General features: G+C 38.3%; 1 protein-coding gene across 2 annotated transcripts; it reads right to left on the reverse strand.

Annotated features, from left to right (window-relative positions):
• Fyttd1 (forty-two-three domain containing 1) lies at positions 1–26,402 on the reverse strand. Of its 2 annotated transcripts, none has more exons than XM_057763390.1 (9): positions 26,205–26,402; positions 20,273–20,401; positions 15,880–16,028; positions 12,045–12,157; positions 9,793–9,889; positions 9,337–9,398; positions 7,104–7,196; positions 5,845–5,971; positions 1–3,177 (listed from the first exon to the last, which is right to left on the reverse strand). In XM_057763390.1, exons 1-9 carry the CDS (start codon positions 26,305–26,307, stop codon positions 3,079–3,081), a joined length of 972 nt encoding a protein of 323 aa, XP_057619373.1. In that variant the 5' UTR covers positions 26,308–26,402; the 3' UTR covers positions 1–3,078. The 2 variants fall into 2 exon arrangements, with proteins under 2 accessions (XP_057619373.1, XP_057619374.1); XM_057763391.1 differs by having other exon boundaries at positions 3–3,177; positions 7,104–7,178; positions 26,205–26,401.
• Between the last annotated feature and the right edge of the window lie 20 nt (positions 26,403–26,422).

Consider the following 26,422-nt stretch of genomic DNA (forward strand, 5'->3'; position numbering starts at 1 on the left):
AAATGGAATTCTCTGTAGTGTCAAATGAACTTTTTTCTAATCTCCTTAGTAAAATACTGCCAAAGTGCATATACTATGATTTACATTACAGACAGCAGTGTATTAACAAAACTAAACAAGAACTCTTGCATGATTCTTAAATACAAGGTATTATAATTTGATTATAGAGTGAAAAGTCTGTGTCTGTTTAAAGACACATGTCAGATTAGAAAACCAGTATTTCCTGTGTGTTGTTTTGAGATGGGGTCTGGAATTAACAATCTTCTTCCTGGTATACACTGGTATTCCTTCTTACTGGAAACACTGGCCTTTCCCAAATACCTTCAGCAATATCAGTATCAAAGTAATAAAGTAGGAATTATCATTGGAAGAGTAAATTTACCAAACATGCCACAAATGCTGAGATGGGGCTATTACTAATTCTTAGATATCTTGACAAGTGAAATACCACAAAACTAGTGTCTGTGTGGGAAGTAGTTTATTGTCCACTGAGAAGTGTAAGACGTGAGGCTCAAAACATGACCGCTACATATAAGGTGTTTCTCACTTTGCTAAGATGTAAAAAAAAGGGGGCTAAAGCAGATGGCCTCTAAAGGTTCGTCTTGTTTCGTGCTCTGCACTGTAAGAATTTGATTATCTAATTTCTCAGTTACCTTACACTGGAACCTCATGTTATCTATGCGTGAAATGGTCAAAAGGCAGAGTATAGCTTTAACTTCAAATCCTAAAAATCATAAATATAATAACTACAAAATGCTCTGGAACACACAACAATCTAAAAACCACAACTCGATCTTTATAGCTCAGAACAACTCATGTGAAACCTGTTACATTTTATTTGTCAAAAATGAACAGCTTCAGAATAAATCTAATGTAACTTTTCCAAAAAACACCAAAAAGTACAGTGTAAAGCACCTCCTCATTAAATACAAACTTTCATTTTGTGATGCACTGCATCAATGTTTTGCATACACCTTGATGCAAAGGAAATTTTAAGTTGCACCCTGTTTAAATTAAAAAAAAAAAAAAAGGGTTTCGAAAACTGAACAAGGATGACTACAACCACATTCCAAGAAAGGAAAATTTCCTCCAACAAAGCATATTGTTTTGTTTATATACAACATAGCACTCATGAGTTTTAACTTAGTTGTATCAAAAGCAAAATTTACTTTGAAAGAAAATTACAGATGCATAAAGAGCAAACATTTACTATACCAAAGACACTGCTTTTCAATGTACTTAGTGTCAACATTTGGGCAATTTTTAGTATGTTTCCAAAAACGGAATTACTAATACCTCTGTATAATATTTAAAACAACAAAAACCAAAGACTTTTATACCATATTTTCATAAATTGTCCCAAAGATAGTGTTCATGCTCAGTTGTTTTTCCTTTGCTTGAAAATAAGCTACCAGCAAACCACTCTAAAATGTTTTGTTCCTGAACCAAATATAAATATTCATATTGGCAAAATGTTTTATAATGAGTCCTTGGCCTCAATGAAAAGCATCACAGCTAAGGAGAAACTAGAGTTTATTTTCAAATTCTGTGATTGGCTTCCAAAAATCCCTTATCAAGTAGAAGTACTAGCAAATAACAGACACTGAGGATCAGATTTAGATCTTTGGTATAAGCATGAAATTGTTGCTGATTTTCCCATGACTAGCAAAAGCCAGTATGAAATTCTAAAGAGCATCAAAGACAATGGAGTCTAGGATGCACTGAAGGCAAGCAGGAAGCATAGTACTTTGTCTCGGTATTCAAAAGAAATGAACAGCAGAGATACTTAAACCACTCAGAGATTTAAAATCGTAGCAAAACAAAAGGTCAAGCTTCAAAATGACCACACTTGATAACCTGTAGCTGGAATATGTCACTGCATTTTGGCATTTTACTGTAATTTATGATGTACAATTATATGAGGACTCTCAGCACTATTTTGGCACAGCAGACCTCCAGAGTAAGAGAACAACCCTTTCTCCCTAAAATGCCTGAACTCTGAGTGATACAAGAAACAGAATGACATGTACATGTACAGCCACGTGTAACTTCATTATCATATTTTTCATTGTGACATGTGCAAGTAGATTTTTGTTTGGGGAAGTTGTAAACTATTGAACTTAACAAGCCTAAAGGCATTTTAAAAAAACTTTTAAAATACGAAGCATAGGATTTTATGTCTAGTAAGTGTACTGTCAAAATACCCAAGGATTCAACTCATTTTAAAAAACGAAATTCTTGTAAGCATTTTTAGAAGAATCTATGGACGCTAGACTCAAGACAACACTAAATCCAAACAGTATAACTATAACTCAGGTTTTTTTTTTTTTTTTTTATCACTTTCAATCCTTCGATCTGCTACTGCCTTTCATTTCTTCTTCAAAAAATTTTTACTAGAGACAAACTATCAGGGTTTGTGTTTGCCAGGTAACTTTGTAAATAAGCATTTCCAGCCCTGACACATTGTGATCCGAGACTAATCCTGAGAGCCACATTCTTACTAAAAGTTCAATACTAAATGTTTAGAACCATGGGGTTTAAGCTAACAATAACTTAAAAATGAGCCAAATTCTAAATATTTCCACAATTCTTTAAGAGCTAAAACTGAAATTCTCATAGAATTTAAAACACCACCAATGACAGAAAGGCGACTGTTTATTACCCCAGCACATTAGTGATAAGTTACAGCAACACAGGGGCGTAATCTTTTTTCAAGTTTAAGATTAACCATGGCAAAGTCTAAAAACTGGACAAAAGTGATGAGATCCTAAATATCACGCTCATAAAAATAATCGACTTCTATCTCTCTGTCTTCCTTCTGCTTCATGAGGAATCTAAGACGTCAATAGAGAATTGCTTTGTTTGGGCCAACCATGAAATCTTTAAGAACAGATAGGTATATCCCCTGTTATTCTTTCAGGGCATTATTTATACATTAAAAAAAAAAAAACCTTCAAAAATAAAGATATTTAGGCTTGTGGATATTCTGAAGTAAAGTTTCTTGAACTTCTCTGATGAACTCTTCAAGCAATTCAACTTTCCAAACAGTCAACACTTAAGAGTTCCTTTGACGTGGATCTATCCCACAGTTACAAATCGGCTTCCTCCTTTGTTGAATGTGAGAGTGGCTCTTTGCTCTTTCAGTATCCCAAATCGTTCATTCAAAGTCATCCCTGTCTATAGAAAAGGAGGGAAAAATTAACTTAACTGAAAAAAAAAAAAAACATTTCCTTTATATGTGATTTAAAAATAGTAACTAGTAATAGCAATATGTAACATCTTGAATTGTTGTGTATGATTGAGTTGCGTATCAGAAGCTCTAGAACTTTAAACTAAGTGGTCCAAGGATCCTCATCTTCCCATCACTATAATGCTTAAATTACTATTACATAAACACATGCACACTACGACTATTACTACTGTCTGTAACAGACATCCAAGATACCACTATGTGAATTAATTTGGGGCTCTGCAAACAGTGTTACAAATTCCAGTGATGCCTTTGGTAAAGAGATACTTCAGCTGGTGTTGGCATACATCTTGATTCTAGCACTCAGGAAGCAAAGGTAGGTGGACCTATGAAGGATAGCCAAGGATATACAGTGAGACTCTGTCTCAAAAAACAAAAGCAGCAAACAACAAAAAAGTTCTTTTACCCAGAAATGGTGGTCTACTAATATCCCAAGAGGCTGAGGCAGAAAGAAAACCATGTACAAAGACAGCTTGGGCTACAGTATGAGACTGTGATTAAAAAAAATAACAGAACCACTGTTATTTCGACTTCTGAGTATTTCAAAAAATTTTAACTGAGTGCCCTACAAAAATTTAAATAAGGGGGCTGGAGAAATGGCTCAGAGGGTAAGAGCACTGGCTGTTCTTCCAGAGGTCCCGAGTTCAATTCCCAGCAACCACATGGTGGCTCACAACCATCTGTAATGAGACCTGGTCCCTTCTTTGCCAGCAGTACATTGAATGCTTAATAAATAAATAAATCTTTAAAAAAATTCAAAAAAAAAAACAAAAAACAAAAACCTCTGGCTTGATGAACAACAAAGTGTTTCCAAACATAAAAGAAATTAAGAACAGGATCAAAATAAAAGAGTACATTCATCTCTTTTTTTTTTTTTCCACATTTAGTACCAGCGGTTGTACAAAGGACTTTGTCTATGTTCAACATGCACTTTCTCATTAAACAAAACCAAGTTTATCCCTCATACTTCTAACTTTAAATACCAGGACCTCATTTTTGGTAAACTGTTTTCCAAAGCAGTGTATGATGATATTCAACAAAAATTCATGGTAAAAATTCTCAGCAAATTAGTAAGATGGGAGCTCCCCCGATTTGATAAATAGAATCCACAATAAACTTAAAGCCAACAGTAATATATAAATAAATATATTAAACTTAAGAAGTATTTTCTTCAAGAGTTTGAAAGGAAAAACTAGAGGCAGGTAAGCTGTAATTCCCAGCACCTGACAGAGAAAGGAAAAGGAGTGTCAGCAGGAAACCTGAAAACAGCTATAGAAGAGGAGTGGGGTGTTTTTAGAGCACAGAGTGAGAAGGCCCCAAGTATCAGGGCAAGCATGGTTGGGATTGGTCAGTACCTGAAGAAAAAGAAACGGAAAAAGGCAAAGTTATATTTTTGAGTTCAAACTCGGAAAAGTGGGCAAGCTTAGCTGTGCAGTATTGTAACCAACTGCTACAGTATTGTACACATGGTTAAACTTTTAATGCTTTTCCTCAGGTTTTGGAACATGGCAAGCACACTAGTCTTACTATGCCTATTTAACACTGTAGTACATGTGCTAGACGCTATAATAAAACAAGAAAAATGGTTTAAATACTGGAAAAGAATTTAGAGAATGAACAAGTATATAAATATATATATATTAAAAAAACTAAAGACTCCACAGACTATGAAGTTTAGTGATTTTTTTTTAAAAAAAGCAGTTAACTAACCAAGGTGTTTTTATTTTTATCTTTTAAAAGATTTACTTATGTATTTTACATTTGTGGGTACTTTGTTTGCATGTATGTATGCACAACAAAAGAGGGCATTGGATCCCATTATAAATGGCTGTAAAAAACCATGTGGGTACTGAGAATTGAAGTCAGGACCTATATAGTAGAGCAGTCAGTGAGTCATCGCTCTAGCCCCTGAAGTTCATTCTATGTAAAAAGATCAAAGACAACAACAATATACAAACTGTTAAACACAGTGATATTTCACTTTATACTAATTTGTCCCTACACTAAAAGTGACAGAAGATAACACATGTTGACGGGAATATGGAGAAGTTTAGAAACCCCATATGTGCTGTAGGAATATAAAAGAATATCTCTCTGTGAAACAACTTGGTAGTTCCTAAAGGTTAAATGTGGACTTAGCATACAGTCTACCAGAAGAAATATACCAAATATACATTGGCATTTACCAAAATAAAAAAGAAAAAGAAAAAAATATGCTAACATAAAAACTGATAAAACAGAATTATTTATAGTAGCCAAAGAACACAGAAACTTCCAACTAATTAAAAAATATACAATGTGACATGTACATGTGATGAACACCATTCAAATAATAAAAAGAAAATGCTAATATGGAAGAAACTTTAAATAAATCATGGAAATGAAAGAATCAGTAACAAGATCATATATTATAAGATCCAATTTAAGTGAAATGTCAAAGCAGGCAATCTATGAGACAAAAAGCAGGTTAGCGGTTGCCTAGGGATTGGGAAGGTGTTAGGTCAACCTGTTTAATTTGCTATAAAATATTTCTGGTTATCAGAAAGCTGTCAGTGAGTGGTCCAAAGAAACACAGGAAAAAAAATTTTTTTTACCTGTCTTCCCACACTATTTATATCAAACTGTAGAGGGACACCTTTAGGAACTTTCTTAACATCGGACTGCTCTCTTTTTGTCAAGAATGAGGGTACAGCAGTACGAGTTAATCGTGGTTTCTGAGCTCTAGCAGAGGAAAAAAAGGTTTCAGTTAGTTTACCAGTTAAAAGTACTCAAAATTTCTTTACACATGTTCAAGTGAATTACAGGTATCACCTTATGCTCTCACACACTAAAAATAAAGTGCTGGCTCTTGATGGACTACTCTACCAAAAACTGCTCATAGAATATTTTTTCAAGTACAACTGTATTTTTGAAAAAGATTATTTATTATGTATATACTGTTCTGACTGCATGAATGTCTGTCTGCAGGCCAGAAGAGGGCACCAGATCTTAATATGGATGTTTGTGAGTCACCATGTGGTTGCTGGGAATTGAACTCATCAGGACCTCTGAAAGAGCAGAGAGCGCTCATAACCACTGGGCCATCTCTCCAATCCCATAACTACATTTTTTAAACCCCCTCCCCTTTATGTGTATGAGTGTTTGCCTCCATGCATACATATGCACCACATGCATGCAGTGACCATGAAGCTAAGGAGAGGGTGTTGGAGCCTCTGGGATTCAAGTTATAGATGGTTGTGATCTGTGTTGTGGGTGCTGGGAAGTGAACTCAAGACACTATGCAAGAATAGCAGGTTAAGCCAGGTAGTGGTGGCGCACGCCTTTAATCTCAGCACTCCAGAGGCAGAGGCAGAGGCAGAGGCAGGTGGATCTCTGCGAGTTCAAGGCCAGTCTGGTCTACAATAGGAGTTTCAGGACAATCAATGCTACACAGAGAAACTCTGTCTTGAAAAACAAAAAATAGAAAAACAACACAAAAAATGGTCATCTCTCTAGTCCTAGCTATATAACATTTTAACAAGTCAAATGATTGGTGATTCTAAGTCATGGTCCTTAAATTAATCTATGTTTTTTAGTGCAACGCATATAGTGAAATGGTTTGTCCAAGATAACTTTGAAACCACTAAAGTATCTAAACCTGGCCTTAAAATCCATGGCAATCCTCCTGCCTTAGCCTTTCAAGCATTAGGGCTAAGGGCCTTGTTAGGGTCACAAATATTCTCTATCCTTGCATCTCATTTTATCTTCATTTAGACAGTATACTCTGAGCACAAGTCCAATACTTTTTATTTTCCTATTACATACCAAGAGGTTACAATTTCTGAAGGAAAAAAAAAGAAAGAAAAAGACTTACACTGGACACTGTACTGCTCCAGGGTTGTCAATGGATACAGTCAAAATTCCTCCATTTGTGGTGGAAGTGCGCCATCTAGGTTTGAAATGTTTTCTTAAAATGGAAGTTTATAAATCTTACAGTGTATCCCACTGACCAATATTTACTCTGCCTCTCTACCCATTTTAGTGTACCAACGTTCTACTACCAAGATAAACTCTCAGCCCTAAACCATACATTTTCATAGTAGCCATTCATTTTTCAGACTAAACACACCCACACGCACACATACAGATGCTGAACCCCACCACGATCTACTTAATGCACCAACATCTTAGGTGTAAGAACTGCAAACCTGAATTTGTTAGATTTTTTTTTTTTAATATAACGAACACACAGTTGTTGAAAAAAAAATTAAATGCGAGAAGCATCTAATGAAACCAAGCAGCCTCTCATCCCAGGCTCTTGCTCACCATTTCTAAACTAGAGGTAGAATTTCTGACACTTCTTATTTTCACTGACTGCTGGCTACTTTTAGTTCATTAAACAAGATGTTTATGTAAAAAGATCTTCCTAGACAAACAAAACAAAATACTTCCCAAGCTGGAACAAGGCCATCAGCTTCCCTGCTTCCTTCTATTTTCATGGTTGTATTATTATTTTACTTTTCATTGTAATTTAAAACTCCAGTTCTTCCAGAAGCGCCTAACTTCTCTGTCTGCTTGTATGGAGGTTTAATACCCTCGCTACTTCTTTCCACCCTTTCTCCCACCTTGTATTTCCAACTCCTCCTTACCATCACTGGGTCTCACTATGTAGTTTAGGCTAGTCTTGAACTTGGAATCTTCCTGTGCCACTTTTCTAAACACCGGGATTCCAGGTGAATGCCACAATAGTGCCGCTCTACCTCTATATTTATTTATATTATCCAAAATCTGGCACACTTCCATTATATTTTTCCCAAATCAACAATCTTTTAATCTGTGTTTTACTCTCAAAGCTCAAAACAGATAAATAATGCCAGGCAGCCTGGCACACCCTGTAATCCCAGTACCACCCAGGTGGAGGCAGAAAGATAAGCTCAAGGCTAAAGTCAGCTGCACACTGGATTTGAAGCAGAGTCCTGAGAGATCCTCTCTCAGCATAAACAGTCTATAACATCACTATTACATAAATGTTCACTGAAGAAGCACAATGATTATTATTTTCTCCTGTAGTATTTGGTTCATGTCTCCTGTGCTAAAGGTTACTGCCAGCACCAGGTTCAAATAATTTCCTACAGTCTGCTCATAATCACACCTCACTCTACTTATCTGGACCATGACCACCTTTACACTTTTTTTTTTTCAACAAAATGTAACTGCTGTTTTATAAAAAAAAAAAAAAAATTCCAATTTCAGGGGCTAGAGAGATCGCTCAGTGGTTAAGAGCACTAGCTGTTTTTCTAGAGGACCTGGGTTTAATTTCCAGCACCCACATGGCAGCTCACAACTGTCTAACTTCAGTTCTAGGAGATCTGGTGCATACAAAAACATACATGCAGGCAAAACACAAATGCAATTAAAATAAGCAATCCTTAAAAAATGAATATTCTAAATTCTGATAACTCTGATGGTGGAATCAGAGAACTATACAAGTATACACTATACTTGGGAAGAGTAATGGACAGAAACTGACTTTTAAAAGACATTCACAGGGTCGCAAGGAGAAAAATTCCTGCTGTATTTTTATGTTTTATAAATTTTCTAAAAGCTCTATGGCATTCTATTTTAGTCATTCCTTAAACAGATTCATTTGTATAAAAGAAGGTACAGAGGAAAGAGAGAAAGAAAGAAAGAAAGAAAGAAAGAAAGGAAGGAAGGAAGGAAGGAAGGAAGGAAGGAAGGAAGGAAGGAAGGAAGGAAGGAAGAGAGAGAGAGAAAGAGAGAGAGAGATAAAGAATGAACGAAGGAGAAATGGAGGGAGGGAGGGAACATGGAAAATCTACACCACTTAAACCAGATAAATAGTGAAGAATTAGTTTAGTAACTAGTACTAAACGGGCATCTGAAACCTGAATCAACTGGAGACTAAAGTGGTTCAGTGATTATCTATCTAGCACATGTGAGATCCTGGGTTCTATTTACCTAATGCAGGAAGAATTTCATTTTATGTTTCATTAATTTCTTACACATAGGAACAAAGGGCAATATTATGAGTTTAGAAACAATATATTAAAAAAAAAAAAAAAAAAAAAAAACAAGATGCAACTTACTGACGAGTTCTCTTGGCAACAACATCATCTAGCAGCTGTTCTGTGTTCAACTGGGCCTGAACCTAAAAGGAAAATAAAACAACAAAACCCCAGCAGATCTCATAGAAAACAGGATTAAAGCCAATCAGCTATCATGCACTGTAACTTTACAACCCAGGTTTAAGATAAGCATGGGTCCAGGAAGGGCCTGTACCATGTTAGCTATACACACTTTTGGGGTCCATGGATTAGAACAAGTTTATTAGTAAATAAGCAAGTTAAATTATTAGAAGATGTCACTACACACGCAAGAGAAAGACAGGAAATAAAAAAAAAAAACATGTATTAACAGAAAGAATTAATCTAATGTCTTGCTTTTCACACTAAAACCTACTCTCCCTCTTAACAACAGGCCATGCCTATGATTATTAAGGATCCACTGTGAGTAAAGGAAGCACAACCAGGGCTTGTCAATACCTTTAGGCCTCTTCTGAAAAGAAAAGTTGCCTGACGAGTATCTTTCTGATGACTTAGTTTATTTCCGCTCCTGGTAAAATTAGCTGGAATGGTATTTCTGTAAAAAAGAAACATGTATAAGTAATCTCGGCCACTTTGCTTTCAAATACCTTGAGAAAAAATAAGCAGAAAATTAAACTCATAAGCTTAAAATGTGATGAGCAAGTAATATAAACTCCAATTCGTTTTTTTATTTACACAAAGTCACTAAATTTGATTTATAAATATCTCCCTCTGCAATATATCACATAACTTGGTTATGAACTAATCTATATCTCAAATATTCTCCTCTCTAATATTACTCACAACTTCTAAAGACATTTACAAAATTACATTTTAGTGCTATTATTTAATATCCCTAAATTTGTTTTTAAATTACAATTTACAAGATTAGTTCAAAGAAAACCATACCTAGATACACTCAGAGCCAATCTGAAAACCACAAATACGGACTTGTGACTGGAAAGAGGGCTCACCAGTTAAGAGCACTGGGTGCTCTTTCCAAGGGACCTGGGTTCGATTCCCAGCACCCACATGGTTGGCTCACAACTTTGTTAATTCTAGTTCCAGGGGATCCGGAATCCTTTTCTGACCTCTGTGGGCACTGCAAACATGTGATGTACAGATACATGTGGTGATACATACAAAACAAAAATAAATAATTTTTTAAAAAAAGATTTGGAGCCTGGTGGTGGTGGAACACGTCTTTAATCCTTGCACTCACACTCAGGAGGCAGAGTCCTGCAGATCTCTGTGAGTTCAAGGCCAACCTACTCTACAAAGTTGAGCTATAGGACAGCCAGGATTATAGAGAGAAACCCTTGTCTCAAAAAATCAAACAAAACAACAAAAGATTTGGAAAAATCATCTCTGTTGCTTTGGCTTTCTTCCTTATCTTCATTCAGATCCCTTTGTTAACACCAACGACATGGGTAGGGACAGAACTAAGGGGTGGAGCATTTGCCTAGCATATCTGAGGCCTTGGGTCAATCCTCATATGGCAAGGGAAAACAAACACGAATATATAAAACCTACAAGTGCATATGTATATGAATGCATATTAGCCATGCTTTTTGATCCAGCAAGATGCCTCAGCAGGAAAATAAACTTGCTGTGCCAACCTGACAACTTGAGTTTAGTCCCAAACTCACTTAAGGCAAAAGCTAAAAAACCAACTCCTCAAAATTGTCCTCTAACATAATGCTATGTGGCATACACATTTAATAAATAACACATTTTTCAAGTTACACTTCTACTTTTTAATTTTCATACATGGAACAACACAATTATATTTGACTTGGTTTTTACCACTTTAATATGAAAAAAGACCCAAAATTTTATAATTACCTACTACATAATCAAGTACTTAAAAGGTTACCTAAATCTCACTTCCAACCTCCAGAGTTTCAAACGCAAAAATTTTTTAGCTAGCACAATTAACACATAAACCTCATATAAATGACAGATCCTTATTTGCAAAGAACCCCCTTTCACAAAAGATACCGTATCAAATGACTTCCAAAAACAATCAATAGGCAAAACTGCAATTTGATTACTGTATGTATAGAAAGACTTCAATCCAAGTTGAAGTCTTTATCATAAATTGTATTCTATGAGAGATAAATAACAGCACTTGATATTCAAACAATAAAGTAACTTCACAGATTATCAGCTGCCTTTCTGATTACTTCAATTATTTTTCTTTTAACTCTTTTCAAGACAGGGTTTTTTCTGTAGTTTTAGAGCCTGTCCTGGAACTAGCTCTTGTAGACCAGGCTGGTCTCGAACTCACAGAGATCCACCTGCCTCTGCCTCCCAAATGATGGAAACCGTATCTGGTTTTAAGTGCTGCTTGGGTCAAACCAGAGTTTGGTGCATGGTAGGGATGCACCCCCAGCAACTGAGCTACATCCCTGCCAGAGTATCTTATCATAGCAACAGAAGAGTAACTAAGACACAGTCCATGAACTGGGGACCCAAACTGTAGAAAAAGGAGAAAGTGAGTCGAGCACAGTACTTAGCCATCAGTTTCATGTCTGTGGACACTGTCACCAACCTATTCTTGTTGCCATGCCCTCCTGCCACAATGAACTACAACCTAAAAGAAACCTTCCATCCTTAAGCTGTTTTCGTCAGGTATCACGGCACAGCGACACGACAAGGAAATAACACAGAGACTTTCAGATAATCCATTCTTCTATTTGAGTACTTACTTTCTGTTTAACTGGTTAGGTCTCTTGAGAACTGCAACTGGTTTCCTTTGTACTTCATTTTGTCTCAGAAGACTTGTCTTCCTTTTTAGCGTTGGAAAATATCGTTCTATATTCTGTTGGAAGGTAAGACAACTGTGTTAATCAGATTGCCATCTGTGATATAACTTACTACAATAAAAACATTTTTTTGTGGTTAGTTTTTGTTTTTGTTTTTCGAGACAGGGTTTCTATATGGCCCTAGTTGTCCTGGAACTTGCTATGTAGACCAGGCTGGCCTTAGACTCACAGAAACCCAACTGCCTTTTTCCCAAGTATTGAGATTACTAACATTTTCTAATGTGCAATAACAGAACCCTAGAACTATTTTAATACAATAGGGAGATGGAAAAACTAAGATAATTTGAATTTTTTTAAAATGACTGACAAGATGGACAATCATATCACACTTACTACAGAAATACCTAAGCTACTGGGTGAGAATGTGAACTGGTGATGGAGAAATGTTACTCTAGCACTCAAGAAAAGAATCCAAGGCACACTGAGAAAGTTCTTAGGTCACTAGGGGAAGTGTGATAATCCTACCCCACCTTTTTCTGATTTCTGGCCATGAGATGACATCTTGCTGTACTACAGTCTCCTGCTATGACCTATTTCACCAGAGGCCCAAAGCTATGTGCTCTGCCCCTCCTTGACTCCTAGCAGAACAACCCACAAGCCCCAAAAAGTAAGGCCAAAATAAACCTTACTCTTTAATTAGTTCAACTATTTTACTACAATACTAAAACACTGACTTTTTGTATGTAAAGGAATAAAGGCCAACTTCCAAAGCAAGTATGTGAAAATGATATCATACTAACAATGAAGGTAGAGTGTAACTGATTGGGAGTGGAATTTAATAAAAATCAAACACGTGAAATGTCTTTTTTTCCCACATATGTAAATTATATCCATCATAATTCTAATTCAATTTTCCATATTTCTATGAAGACGTATCCAAACTTTTTAACTGTATGGACCATTTCTTATACATTATCTGCATTTCCCTATTGCTTTAAGCATGAGAAGTTAAACAATATTTAAATATTTTCTTGAATATTTAACCTAGATTTATTTCATTGATTTCTTTCTCTTTTTTAGACAAGGTCTCTCTATATTTTCCTGGCTTTCCTGCACCCACCATGTAACTCACAGAGATCCACATGTCTATGCCTCCTAAGTGCTGATATTAAAGGTATATACTACCACACACAGTTTATTTGTTTTCCTGAGACAGAGTTATACTATGTAGCTAGCCTCAGTTTTACAATTCTCCAACTTCCATCTTTTAAATATTAGGATTATGATGCAATCACAGTTGGCTCCATTTTTGTTTTAAACAGGTCTTTACTTACTTGTGTGTGGATGCACATATATTCATGTAGATGTGTGTGTAGACAGAGGTTGACCTCAAATCTTCTTCAATAGCTTTCCGCTTTATTATTTGAGAAAGAACCTCACTGATTATGGTGGCCAGTAAGCCCCAGGAAATCCTCCTGTCTCCATCTCTCCAGCTCTCAAACTACAGGTTGTCATATGTGGACTGAACTAAGGTTCACATGCTTAACAGCAAGTGCCATCCTGAGCCATCTCCCCAGTGCCCCTTCATTGGTGCTTAGAGATTATTTAGAAAAGGAAATGTAGAACAAGGAAAAAGACTATCAATAACATAAAAAGCCCACAAGATCAGAAAGATCATGCTTATTTCAAGCATTTTTCTTAATTATGCATATTGTGTCTAAGTGTGGGTATGTACATATGCATGCAGGTGCCTGTAGAGGCCAGAAGAAGCTGTTGAAGTCCCTGGAGCAGGAGTTACATGTGATGATAACCTTCCTGACATAAGTGCTGGGAACTAAACTCCAGAGCATCAAGAGAAGCATATTTTCGTATCCCAGGAACAATCTCTCTAGCCCCTATTCCAAGCTTCTTTATTTTAAGTCATAACACCAAAGACCATTTTATAGATAAACGTGAAGGGCTCATTTGTGAAACATAATTTTTCAGTACTTGGCATGTTATAATTGTTTGTTATAAGTTAATTTTTAAGCTTACTTATGCCAGGTATGGTGGTGCAGTCCTATAATCCAAGCCTCCCTTGGTAAGAAAAGGCAGGAGAGATCAAGTTGTTCAAGTCATCTTTGACTAAACAGTTCAACTCTTCCCCCTCCTCAAAAACAGGAGACAGAAACTAAGTTTACTAAATGTATATATGGATTTTCCTTGTCATTGATTCGTAAATAGAGCAAAACAACTATTTATACAGAATATTGTAATAGGAATTACAAGTAACTGAAGGATAACAAAGTACACAGGAGAATGGGCATATTTTATATGCAAATACTATACTGACTTTGAGCTATGTGAAGATCTCGGTATCAAAGAAATGTCCTGGAACCAATTCCCACAGATATGGAGAAACAACTGTATTTGAGCATGAGGTATATTTATGAATGGTAAAGATTTTTACTTAGCTATTAAAATGTTTATGTATAAAGTCCCAAAGTACTTCATCTAAAAAAATAAAAAATCTGGGAATGATAGCACATACCTTTAATTCTAGCACTTGGGAAGCAGAGGCAGGCCAATCTTTGTGAGTCTGGTTTACATACTGAATTCCAGTACAGCTAGGGCTTCATAAAAGAGACTCTGTCCCCAAAATAAATAAACTGCATTAAATATAAAAATCAGAGAAGCATGGGCTTGAAGGAACATGACTGTAATTCCAGCATCTGGGAGGTTGAAGCAGAGTCCAAGACAAGCCTTGGCTACATGAGATCTTATTCAAAAAGATAAATTAAAAATCAAGGCTGGGGGGTACTGGAGAAATGGCTCAGGGATTAAAAACATTGGCTGGTCTTCCAGAGGACCAGGGTTAGATTCCCAGCAGTTCACAGCTGTCTGTAACTCCAGTTCCAGGAGATCTAACACATTCAAACCAATGTACATAAAGTTAAATAAATTTTAAAAAATTAAAAAAAAACAAGGCTGGGGATACAGTTCAGTAGTATAGTGGCTGTCTAGCTCTGAGTTTAATCTCCACCGTCCAAAAGAATAAATAAGAATCTAAATTCTGAGGCTGATGAGATGGTCCGTGCAACCCTTATAGCCATCAGTTTATTCCTAAATGGTGAAGGAACTCCCAAAAGTTGTCCTCCAACCTTCACACATGCATCCTAGTACATATGTACCTGCACGCGCACACACACACAATATTATTTTCTTAAAAATTAAATGGGGGGAGGAGATAGAGAGAGGGAGGACTCAGGAAATAACAGGACTTGCTGTTCTTGCAGAAGCCCTGAATTTGCACCCATGACAGGTGGCTTACAACCTGTAACTCCAGCTTCAGGGATCTGATACCTCTACCTCCAAGGTCACCTGCACACTCACTCTCTCTCACACACACACAAATAAAATCCTTAAAATTTTTTTTTTTTGCAGCCTGGTCTACAAGAGCTAGTTCCAGGACAGGCTCCAAAACCACAGAGAAACCCTGTCTCAAAAAACCAAAAAAAAAAAAAAAAAAAATTTTTTTTTTGCAAGAATCAAAAGACTCTATCTAAAGCTTATTCATAAAAACATTAGTATAGCCAGGTGTGGTGCATTTAAGAAGCAGAGGTAGAGAGACATCTGTAAGTTCAAGGCCAGCCAATGGTCTACATAGTAAGTTTTGTAGGCCAGAAAGGGCTACAGAATGAGATTTTGTCTTAAAATTCACTAATAAGTATGTGACACTCACCCACAAATATAAATAAAGGAAAATGGTATCTCGCACAGTATCAAGCCATCATCCTACCTTGTCACTTAGAGGTGGACGATTCATAGGACTAATTCCTTTTCGAATTCCAGTTGCTTTCCTAGCTGCAAGGCCAGTGATAACTCCATAAGGACGTCTCTTTCCAGGCAAAACTCTTCCTCTACGGCTCACACCTGCTTTACCAAAACCTACAGAAAGAAAAAATTTAGGAATGCAACTGCAAAGTTGATCAGGTATTTTACTTCTGAAACATGTATATGTGATGATGGGGATCAAATTCACAGCCTTATGTGTGCTATGCAAACACTCTACTACTGAGATACACTCCAACCCTTAATATTAACTTCTCAATAGGACAATCTAAACCAATTTGTGTAATACAGTGGCTACTAATTTATTTGTTTTTGAAATAGGGTCTCACTACATAGTTCTGTCTGGTCTTGAAAATGCTAGGAAGATGGGGTTAGCCTTGACTTCACAACAATCTTCCTGCTTTTGCCTCCCAAATTAGGATTATAGATGTGTGACATGTTCGATAGTGGCCACTAACTATATGTGGCTAGTGAATACCTTGACTAGTCTGAACTGAGACAGTACATAGTGTTTCATTAATGATTTTATATTTTATGCTAAAATGGTAATATACTGAATGTGCTTGACTAAATCAGGTCCCTTTGTACATGGTTCGAATTTTATTTCTATTAGTGTTGATCTACACTGGAGTTCCCAGCTCATCTTCCGTTTACTAAGTTACAATTTGGCTTCTTTACTCTTAGCCTTACTCTATCCAAACTGCTTTCGCTGAAATCTTCATCAGAGCCAATGAATTTATTTTAAACTCTGTGGCACGTAACATTACTGAGTTTGCTTTTCTGTTAAATATCTCTATATATACTTTTTTCTTTTTTAAAAAAATGATTTATTTATTATTACTTTATGTGCATTGGTATTTTATGAGGATGTCAGATTCCCTTGGAGTTAGTTACCGGCAGTTGTAAGCTGCCATGTGGGTGCTGGGAACTGAACCCAGGTTCTCAGGAAGAACTGCCAGTGCTCTTAACCGCTGAGCCATCTCTCGAGCCCCTATATGCTTTTTTTTAATGATAAAAAAATACCCATTCTGCCGGGCGGTGGTGGCGCACGCCTTTAATCCCAGCACGCGGGAGGCAGAGGCAGGCGGATCTCTGTGAGTTCGAGGCCAGCCTGGTTTACAAGAGCTAGTTCCAGGACAGGCTCCAAAGCCACAGAGAAACCCTGTCTCGAAAAAACCAAAAAAAAAAAAAAAAAAAAAAAAAAAAAAAAAAAACCCATTCTATACATATATAAGATTATCAAAGAACAAAATAGTCTAAATAGAAAAAGCTTGCTATAGATATTCTAAAAACATAGTTTTAGTTTCAACTATATTTAAGTTAACTCAAAAAGTATTATCACATGTATTACCACCAGATAAAAGAAGTAAAAAACAGTGGTGTGGGTGGATCTTTCTGTCTCAACTGCCAGCTCCCAAGTAACCACTAGGAGACTTCTTATTAATTATAAAAGCCTGATCAATAGCTTAAACTTGTTTATAACTAGTTCATATAACTTAAATTAACCCATTTTTATTCATTTGCTTTCTGCCAAAGTGTCCATACTGCTTACTCTTCGTCTGCTGACATCTCTGCCCTTCTTCCCAGTGTCCTCTGTGCCTGGAAATGGCAGCAGAGTAAAGAGAATAATGCGTATGGGAGCAGTGTTGTAGACACATTCAGAAGTAGGGGAGATTAAAGGGCAGACTCTGACAGTATTAGCTTGCTTCCAACTTTATTCCTGTTAGTCTTGTTTCATTTGACCCTGAAACTGTGGTACAATAATGGATTCTCTCTCAGTTTAACCATTCTTTTTTGCTTTGCAATTCACTCTTCTGGAGGGATGGAGAGAGAGAAATTGTGAAGTTGAGTGGGAAGGAGGAGGGAAAGGGAAAGTATGATCAAAATTTTTTACTTTTTTAAAAATGTATTTCCAGAATCAGACAGTTCAAACCATTTATCAGATATGGAAGATATAAATAAATTTTATTTCTGGCTACTCTGAACTCAAAACAATTACTTCAAAACAAAATATATAAACATATGATGACACAATAATACGGCATATTAAATAATATTTGTAAATGAATCTTTAATATAAATCAATATAATTATATATTCATTCTTAACAACTAAATACCTATCACAAAATGTACAAAGTAGATTCAGTTATTCAAAAAATTATTAGAGGCTAAAGATACGATTCAGCTGTTAAGAGCACTTGTTGCTCTTCCCAAATCAGGTGATGCACACCCACATGTAACTTCAGCTCCAAGGTCTCCAATGCCTGACTTCCATCACAACTATACTCACATGCACACAACCCTACATATAATTAAAAATAAAAATAATTTTTTAGAAAAATTAAAGAACATTAAGTTTCTTGTAGGTTCCACTCTCAATATGTATTTTTGAATAGATGCTTGTATATTAACTGTTAAACATATAAGTTACACTCAAACAACTGAAGATTCATTTTTTCTTTTCAAAATACAGAATAAAAAATTAAAAGTTGAGAACCAGGCGGTGGTGGCGCACGCCTTTAATCTTTGCATTTGGGAGGCAGAGGCAGGTGGATCTCTCTGAATTCAGGGCCAGCCTGGTCTACAAGAGCTAGTTCCAGAACAGGATCCAAGGCTACAGAGAAACCCTGTCTCAAGAAACAACGAACAAACAAACAGTTGATTAATTTGGCAAAGTTATTTTTTTTAATTCCTTCTACTTTATTGTGGAAAATAAAATAGAAAAGATTCTCTTATTCCAAACCTTCCCGCCACCAACAAGCATTAGTTCACTGCTAACCCCGTTTTATTTTATCTTTTTTTATTTTTTTATTTTTTGGTTTTTCGAGACAGGGTTTCTCTGTGGTTTTGGAGCCTGTCCTGGAACTAGCTCTTGTAGACCAGGCTGGTCTCGAACTCACAGAGATCCACCTGCCTCTGCCTCCCGCGTGCTGGGATTAAAGGCGTGCGCCACCACCGCCCGGCTATTTTATCTTTTTAAAAAATTTTTATTGATTCTTTGGGAAACTCACTCATACACCCTAATCACTCTCCTTTTCCAATCCTTCCATTTCCTCCCCCATTGTGTCTGCCCCCAAAATAAAATAAAATAAAAAATATATTTTAAGTCCAGTTTGTGTTATCCATACACTTACTGGCACATGCTCAAACCCTCACTGGCCTGCCCGCCCCTCTAGTAGAACTGAGTTGTTCCCTTCCTGCACCCTCACCAGAAGCCATCAAATGTGGTGAGCCACCCTCAGCATCCTTACCACACTTCCTCAAAATTCTCTTCGATGGGTTCCTGTTGTTTAGGCTGTTACCCGTATTTTTGCAGAGAGGGGGAACTGAGAGGCAGGGGTTGTCACACAAGCCTTTCATGTCCCCCTCTCTCAACTTTGTGTCTGCAACTGGAGATACCATTGCAAATGTAGTTCCCGAAAAAGTTTTTTTATTATGTGAAAAAGACTTAAGTTTCTTTTTATTTGAACAAAGGTTTATTCTAAGATGCTGGTATAGCTACTAAAAAAGTTAATTTATAATATATATGGTGAATTATTGCTCCCAATCTATTTAAGAAAAAAAATGATTATAGGTAAACAGCTGTCAGATTAACAGAATTAACTATATTTACACCTACAGCAGTCAACTTAGTGCTGCCTTTGGGAATTTACAAATAAAGCTCTTGGATGGTGAGATGAAGAATTCGAAGGAAAACTGGGCAGTAGTGGCACATGCCTTTAATCTCAGTACTTGGGAGGCAGAGGCAGGCAGTGTCTGTGATTTTGAGGCCAGCCTGGTCTACACAGCTAGCCATGGCTACACAATTGAGACTCTGCCTCTAACTAAACAAATAAATCTGCAGGTAATTTTCTTTGCAGAATAGCAGTCTGCACATAGTAAAGGATTCTCCTTTACAACATGAGTTTGCTTCCTGTTATACTTGGATGTGTTTTAGTTCAAACTGAGAATCTTCTAGTAAATAGAGCTGTCTCACAACAGAGTAAATTAGTTTGTGGTGCAGTATGCTCTTTCACTGAACAAATTCAAGCTGGAGTCAGTTATGTATCAGACTTACTAGGGAGGGGAAACAGAATCTGATGCTACATATCATCTTTGGCAATTCTAAACTCTAGATATAACTTAAACTATTTATAAACTGAGATCACTTTTAAACAACAGTATTTAAAGATCAATTATCAGCTATTTTAGGAAATAATTTTTTATTAAGTTTTCAGAACAAAAATCTGAATGCAAATAAAAAACACGAAGTGGTACTGGTATATTCCTTTCAGGTTTTAAGTCTATGCTGAACGCATTACATTATGAATCCATAAATAACTGCATTTTAAAACTTACCAGAATTCTGCTGGATTCCCCACCGTACTCTCATCCTGAATTGCCGGGTACCATTTTGCTGAAGTCTTCTATTTAGTCTTGGAAAATTTTGCTTCTTTCCTTCTTTTCTATTCAGTTTGATAATATCATCTACAAAAGACGTAATGCCATAATTATTTTCATTTTAACACAATGAGTAAATTGCACAGTCTCATTTTATAGTAAATATATTCTCCTATACCCCCAACTTAGTCCCCATTATTATTATCTTAGCTTTTTCAGACAGCCGTAGTGTGTACTCAAGGCTGGTTTTCAACTTACTGTATAGCTTAGGCTACCTAGATTCCAATCCTCTTCCCTCATCCTAAGCTTCAATCAGCCGTTTAGCTTTTTCAGACAGCCGTAGTGTGTACTCAAGGCTGGTTTTCAACTTACTGTATAGCTTAGGCTACCTAGATTCCAATCCTCTTCCCTCATCCTAAGCTTCAATCAGCCGTTTTACCTGATGAAATGCTTGAGAAAAATTTCTCTAGTAAAAGTTCCAATCAATAGACAAAAGCAGATCTGCCAACTAATGAGTTCTGCCAGGGGGACAGGACAGCAGGTAGATTCAGCTCAGCAGTAGTGTTTGCCTAGAACATATAAGGCCTTGGGTTCAAACCCCAGTACTACAAACATCAGCAAAATGTATACTCTTGTTCTTGGACATGGTGGCACATGCCTGTAATCCCAGGAAAATGAGGCAGAGGTAGGAGGATCAGGAGGAGTTCAAGGGCCAGCTTTGACTATATATTGAGTTTGAGGCAAGTTTGGACTCTCAGAGAGACCCAACCAACCAACTCAAAAATAGCAATAAAGACCTCAAAAGACATTTTTAAATTCACCTGAATTCAAAAACCACTTATTGGGTGTATACTTTATGCAATTAATTCACGTGTAAGTCTACCATAAAGGAAATAAAAGTATAAGACAGTCTTCATCTCAATAGTTTCAATTTTTTATGGAAACAGGCATACAAATAGCAAGCAAAATTAACAAATACCATCATAAAGATATAGTACTCAGTTCTGTTCTTCTCTAGCAAAGTCATTCATAATTACTTCTTTCTATTCTGACCTAATTCTGTATGCTTCATTTTTCCAAACACACTATCAAACCCCTCAGAATAACTCATAAACATCACACTTTGTTAATACCACAGTGAACAATGTAAAGATGAGAAAACTAAATGTATTTCAAATTCTTACTCATTAAGTGTCAAAGGTTATCAGAAGACAACAATATACTCATTCAAAAAAATATCTGGCGCCAGGGAGATGGCTCCACAAGTAAAGGTTACCTCCAAGTCTCCAGGCCTGATGGCCCAAGTTTATTACCATGGTCAAAGGAGAGAACTGATCCTCACAAGCTGTTCTCTGACTCACACACCCATGCTGTGTTGTGCAACCCCAGACCCAAAAAATATAAATGTTAAAGAAAAAGAACTATCCAAACTCAGCAGGGTGTGGTGGCCCACACTTGCAATCCTGGCACTTGACAGAGTGAAGCAGGAGGACTGCTGTAACTCCTAGGCCAGCCTTGGCTACATAATGTCACTCTATCTCAACAAAGACAGAGAGGATGAAGAAGGGAAGGAAAGGGAAGGAAGGAAAAATCCCCTAGGACCTACATCAAACCTTAATTGTGATGACGGAAAATGCAAGTAACTAAAGAAATTGCTCTGTCAGCAACTTCCTACTAAAGCTAAAGGTTAGTTCCAATTGTTTTTTCAAATAATTTTAACCATAAAGATGTCAATATAATTACTTTTTCCTAAATCGGAGAAAGAAATAAAAAAAATGATAAGGATTATTTCTTATATGATTTACATCATTTCTCTCATACATTGTTCTCTGGCCTAAACACACACAACAACATGCACAAACAAGTACATGTAATTTAAAGTACTTCAAAGTACGTTATTTGTCTTCTTGAGACCAATCTCCAACTGCAAAATAGCTTGCTAAATTTAAAACCCCAAGGGCTGGAGGTGTAGCTCAGTGGTAGAATGTTCCTCTGTAAGCACTCCTAAGACCCTACCCTTGCTCTTCAATATCAACAAGATAAAAGACACTAAAAGCGCCTTTTTGTCTGCGGTGTCCTTGGACTACCAGAACCTTCATCTGGCAATGGATGGAGATAGAGACAGAGACCCACATTGGAACACTGGCCTCTCCTACCCAATGAGTACACAGGGTAGGAATGAGAAGAAAAAAGTGGTGTAGCATGAAGGGGCCAGGTCTGCTTGTTGTTGGGGTTTTTGTCCCACCCAGTACCCCTCAACTGTTTAGCCCCAAAGAAAATCACACATAGGTCTCCATAAATTATAAAGCTGATCGGCCCATTAGCTCTAGCTTCTCACTGGCTAACTCTCACATCTTGATTAACCCATTTTTCTGATCTATGTTAGCCATGTGGCTCAGTACCTTTTTTCAGTGGGGCAGATCACATCCTGCTGCTTCGGTGATCTGGGCAGGAGTGGGAGGAATCAACTTTCTCCTTCCCAGAACTCTCCTGTTCTCATTACATCATTTCTACTTCCTGTCTGGTTTTCCTGCCTATATTTCCTACCTGGCCAATCAGCGTTTATTTATAACATGATTGACAGAATACAGACAATTCTCCCACACCAAAGAAGCACTACAACGAACTACTTGAAGTTTTTTCTTTGGCTAGAGAATGGGTCAACAGTTAAGAGCACTTGCTGCTTTTCTAGAAAACTCAGGTTTAATTCCCAGTGACCACATAGCAGCTTGTAACCGGCTACAACTCAAGTTCCAAGGGATCCGACACCCTCTTCTGGTTTCCACAGGCACCAGGCACTCACATGGTATACAGACATTTGTAGGCAAAACACTCATACACATAATTGTACGTGTGTGTGTCTGAGATAATTATAGTGCATTCAATTATTCTCACAATAATCCTATGAAAAAAGGGCTATAATATTAATTTTTAAATTAAGAAGCTGAGTCAATGTCAGTTACGAGTTAACTTGGTAAAGACTCTAAGTTCTCATATCAATCCAGCAGAGCCACAAAAAAGAAAAAAAAAAAAGGAAGGAAGGAGGGAGGGAGGAAAAGAGGGAAGAAAAAAGAAAAGAAAGAAAACCAGACTTTTTGGGGAGGGGGGCAGGGACGTGTGTCTCACTATGCATTCATGACTGGCCTAGACTATATAGACTAGGCTGGCCTCAAACTCTGAGATCTGCCTACCGACACTTCCCTGCTGGTATTAAAGGTGTGTTTCATCACACCCAGGTGCAGATTCTAAATTTTTGTAGACCTGGTAAGACAGCATCTCTAAGATTCTCACTAAAAGCAAAGCACCTGGAGGACTGATGGCCTCTCCTGAGAAAAAGACGGCTCGATCAGCTCTCCACACACTCTTTTTCTACTCTGAAAAGAACCAGCCCTCTTTAATTGATGTCCTTATTATCAAACAAAACACACACAAACGGGGCTAGAAGGGTGGCTCAGTCAGTAAAATGCTTACCCAACAAGCATGAGGACCTGAGTTCAGATCCTCAGCTCTCCTATACAAAGCTGGGCTCTGTGCACAAGTCTGTAATCCCTGTAATAGGGAGGCAGACACAGGACCCCTGATACACGCTGGCCAGTCAGGTTAGGCAGATGGATGAGCTTCAGGCTCAGTTAGAGACCCTGCCTCATAAAGGTAGAGACTGAAGATGACACCAGATGCCAACTTCTGGCATCCACATGCCTAATACCTGCACATACATACACATACTAAAAACACAAGATGGCTCAGTGAGCAAAAGCATGATGACCTGGAGTTTAATCTCTGGAATCAAAGGCAGGAGAGAACCAACTGTGGTGTTATTTGTGTTTTAACAAATAAAGCTTGCCTGAAGATCAGAGCACAGAGCTAAACCACTTGAGGCCAGGCAATGGTGGCGCACACCTTCAATCCCAAGACTCAGGAAACAGAAGCAGATGGATTTCTGTTAGTTCAAGGCCACCCTGGGCAATCCTGTCTAAAACAGAAACAGAGTTCACACAAAGGTGATCCCAGCAGTTGGGATCCCATGTCTATAATCCCAGCACTAGGAAGACAGGAGTGATATGGCTGGGCGGAGAGAGGAACATAAGGTGGTAAGGGACTGCTCAGTGCAGTCTGAAGCAGTCCGTCTGAGGAGCAGTCAGAGAAGGCATTCTGAGGAAGGATCACCCTTTTGGTCTGAGCATTGGTAGAGGTGAGAACTCTAGTGGTTGGCCACTCTTTTTCTCTGATCCTCTAGTTTTCACCCCTATATCTGACTTTGGGCTTTTATTAAGAACAATTAGAATACAGCTACAATCAACTATCTCTAGGTAATCACTGTCACCTTTCTTAGACTTTTTAAATTTCGTGTGTATGAGATTGTTTGTGCATATGAGCACAGTATCTATGGATGCCAAAAGAGGGAATGGGATCCCTGGAAATGAGTTACAGGAAGTTGGGAGTCAAGCTGGCAAAAGTGGGTGCTATGAACCAAACTTTGGGTCACTGTAAGAACAGAATATGCTGCTAACCACGGAACAATCTCTCTAGCCCCCACCATCATCTTTTTAGACAAAAAGCACTAACAAGTAATTTGTCCTTAGTCACTTGGTTAGAAGTGTCGGGAGCAGGGTCTCCCCGAAACAGTATGGCTCTAGATTACCTATCAATAAGAGCACAACACTTGTGAGGTTGTCAGGAAATTAAATGTGTATTATTTAGCCCACTGCCTAGCAGCCTGTAAGCATCCAGCATTTGTAATACGGATTCACGCCTTTCACTGAAAAGCTATCCCCACTTTCTTAGGAGTTCATTACTGATCAGCACTGTCATCAGAATGGATGCCAAACATATGCCTGCTAATCTTCTAATTCAAACCTAAGGTTCTGACTTGAGGCAACCCTAGACACCAAGAAAGAGTTCTCAACTGCTGATCAAAAACTTTCCAAATTAACAGAAGAGGTAAGCCGAATGTAAAGAAACAGCAAGCAAAAGAATGGTTCCAGGCACAGTATTACCCTAAATACCATCCTCAGAAAAGGTCACACCTGAATGCAGTAGTCAAAAAGGGGTGGTGGTGGGGAGAAAAGACCCAGGAAAAGAAAAAGCAGACAGCACTGACTTTATCCATTGCCATAACTTGATTCTACAAAATGGAATTACTTTGGGACCAAACGGAAGGCTTCAGCGTTGGATCTGAATTTTTTTACAAAAATAAAAAAACTATCATCATGCTTTTTTTTTTTTTAACGTAATCAACGGCATCCTTTTTATGTGTGCTGGACCCCTGGTTCTAACAGACGTTTTAGCAATCTGCGTACATCTCTGCCTCCCCGCCCCCAACTAGCTAACTTTGAGACCCGGCTAGGGAACGTGCTTCAGTAAACACCTAAGAAACCCAGTAATACGGTCCTGGCTTAACGAAGCTCACGGCGCCCGTTCCGGGACCGCGTCCCCGCCCCCCCACGACTTTCCCACGGGGGCGCCGGTTGAAAATCGCCCATGCCAGGCGCACATCTAGGCACGGTCATGCCAGGCAAATCCTTCCTGTGGCCGCTGGCTTTAGCCGGTCACAACCCTAACCGGCTTTTAAGACCCTTCAAAAGGAAAAGGTCGGTGGGGTGAGCACATGCCTAAGGGAAACCGTGGCCCGAGAGAACTCGTACCGCGTGGGAAAAGGACAGCACCCGCCGTCCCTGCGGGCCGCGCGGCCCGACCAGTCCTCACCATGGCCCCTCCCTACCCCTCGGGGGTTGGGCACTCCGGGGTCTCTCCCGCCCCACCTCGGGGGTCCCCACCGGTGCGGCCCACGCGCGACCAAACCCTCCCGGCAACCGCGACCAACTGCCCCTTCCCCCACCAAGACTCCCGCCCCCTCCCCCACAGCGACGCGGTCGCCCCGGCCCCTCACCCAGGGACATGTCGATTTTGTCGAGGTTCTCATTGCTGCGGGCTTTCGGCGGCGGCGGCGGATTCGCCGTGGCTCCCACCAACCGGGTGCCGAACCGGTTCATGACTGGAGCTGCGGCGTCGGAGCAGTCAGCCGGGAAGGCCGGAGTCGCAGGCCCACCGCCTCCCACTCACGCACGCAGACTAGCTGCAGCGCGGAGCGCGCACGCGCGCTGGCTG

This window comes from Chionomys nivalis, chromosome 3 (assembly GCF_950005125.1).
Source record: "Chionomys nivalis chromosome 3, mChiNiv1.1, whole genome shotgun sequence".
NCBI lineage: Eukaryota > Metazoa > Chordata > Mammalia > Rodentia > Cricetidae > Chionomys > Chionomys nivalis.

Excerpts from the sequence above, each read along its gene's own strand:
- Fyttd1 (XM_057763390.1), bottom strand. The coding sequence starts at position 26,307 with ATGAACCGGTTCGGCACCCGGTTGGTGGGAGCCACGGCGAATCCGCCG. Across the intron at positions 7,197-9,336 it reads GTTGCCAAGAGAACTCGTCA|AAAACATTTCAAACCTAGAT; the intron begins GTAAGTTGCATC and ends TTCCATTTTAAG. Across the intron at positions 3,178-5,844 it reads TAAATAGTGTGGGAAGACAG|ACAGGGATGACTTTGAATGA; the intron begins GTAAAAAAAATT and ends CCTTTTCTATAG.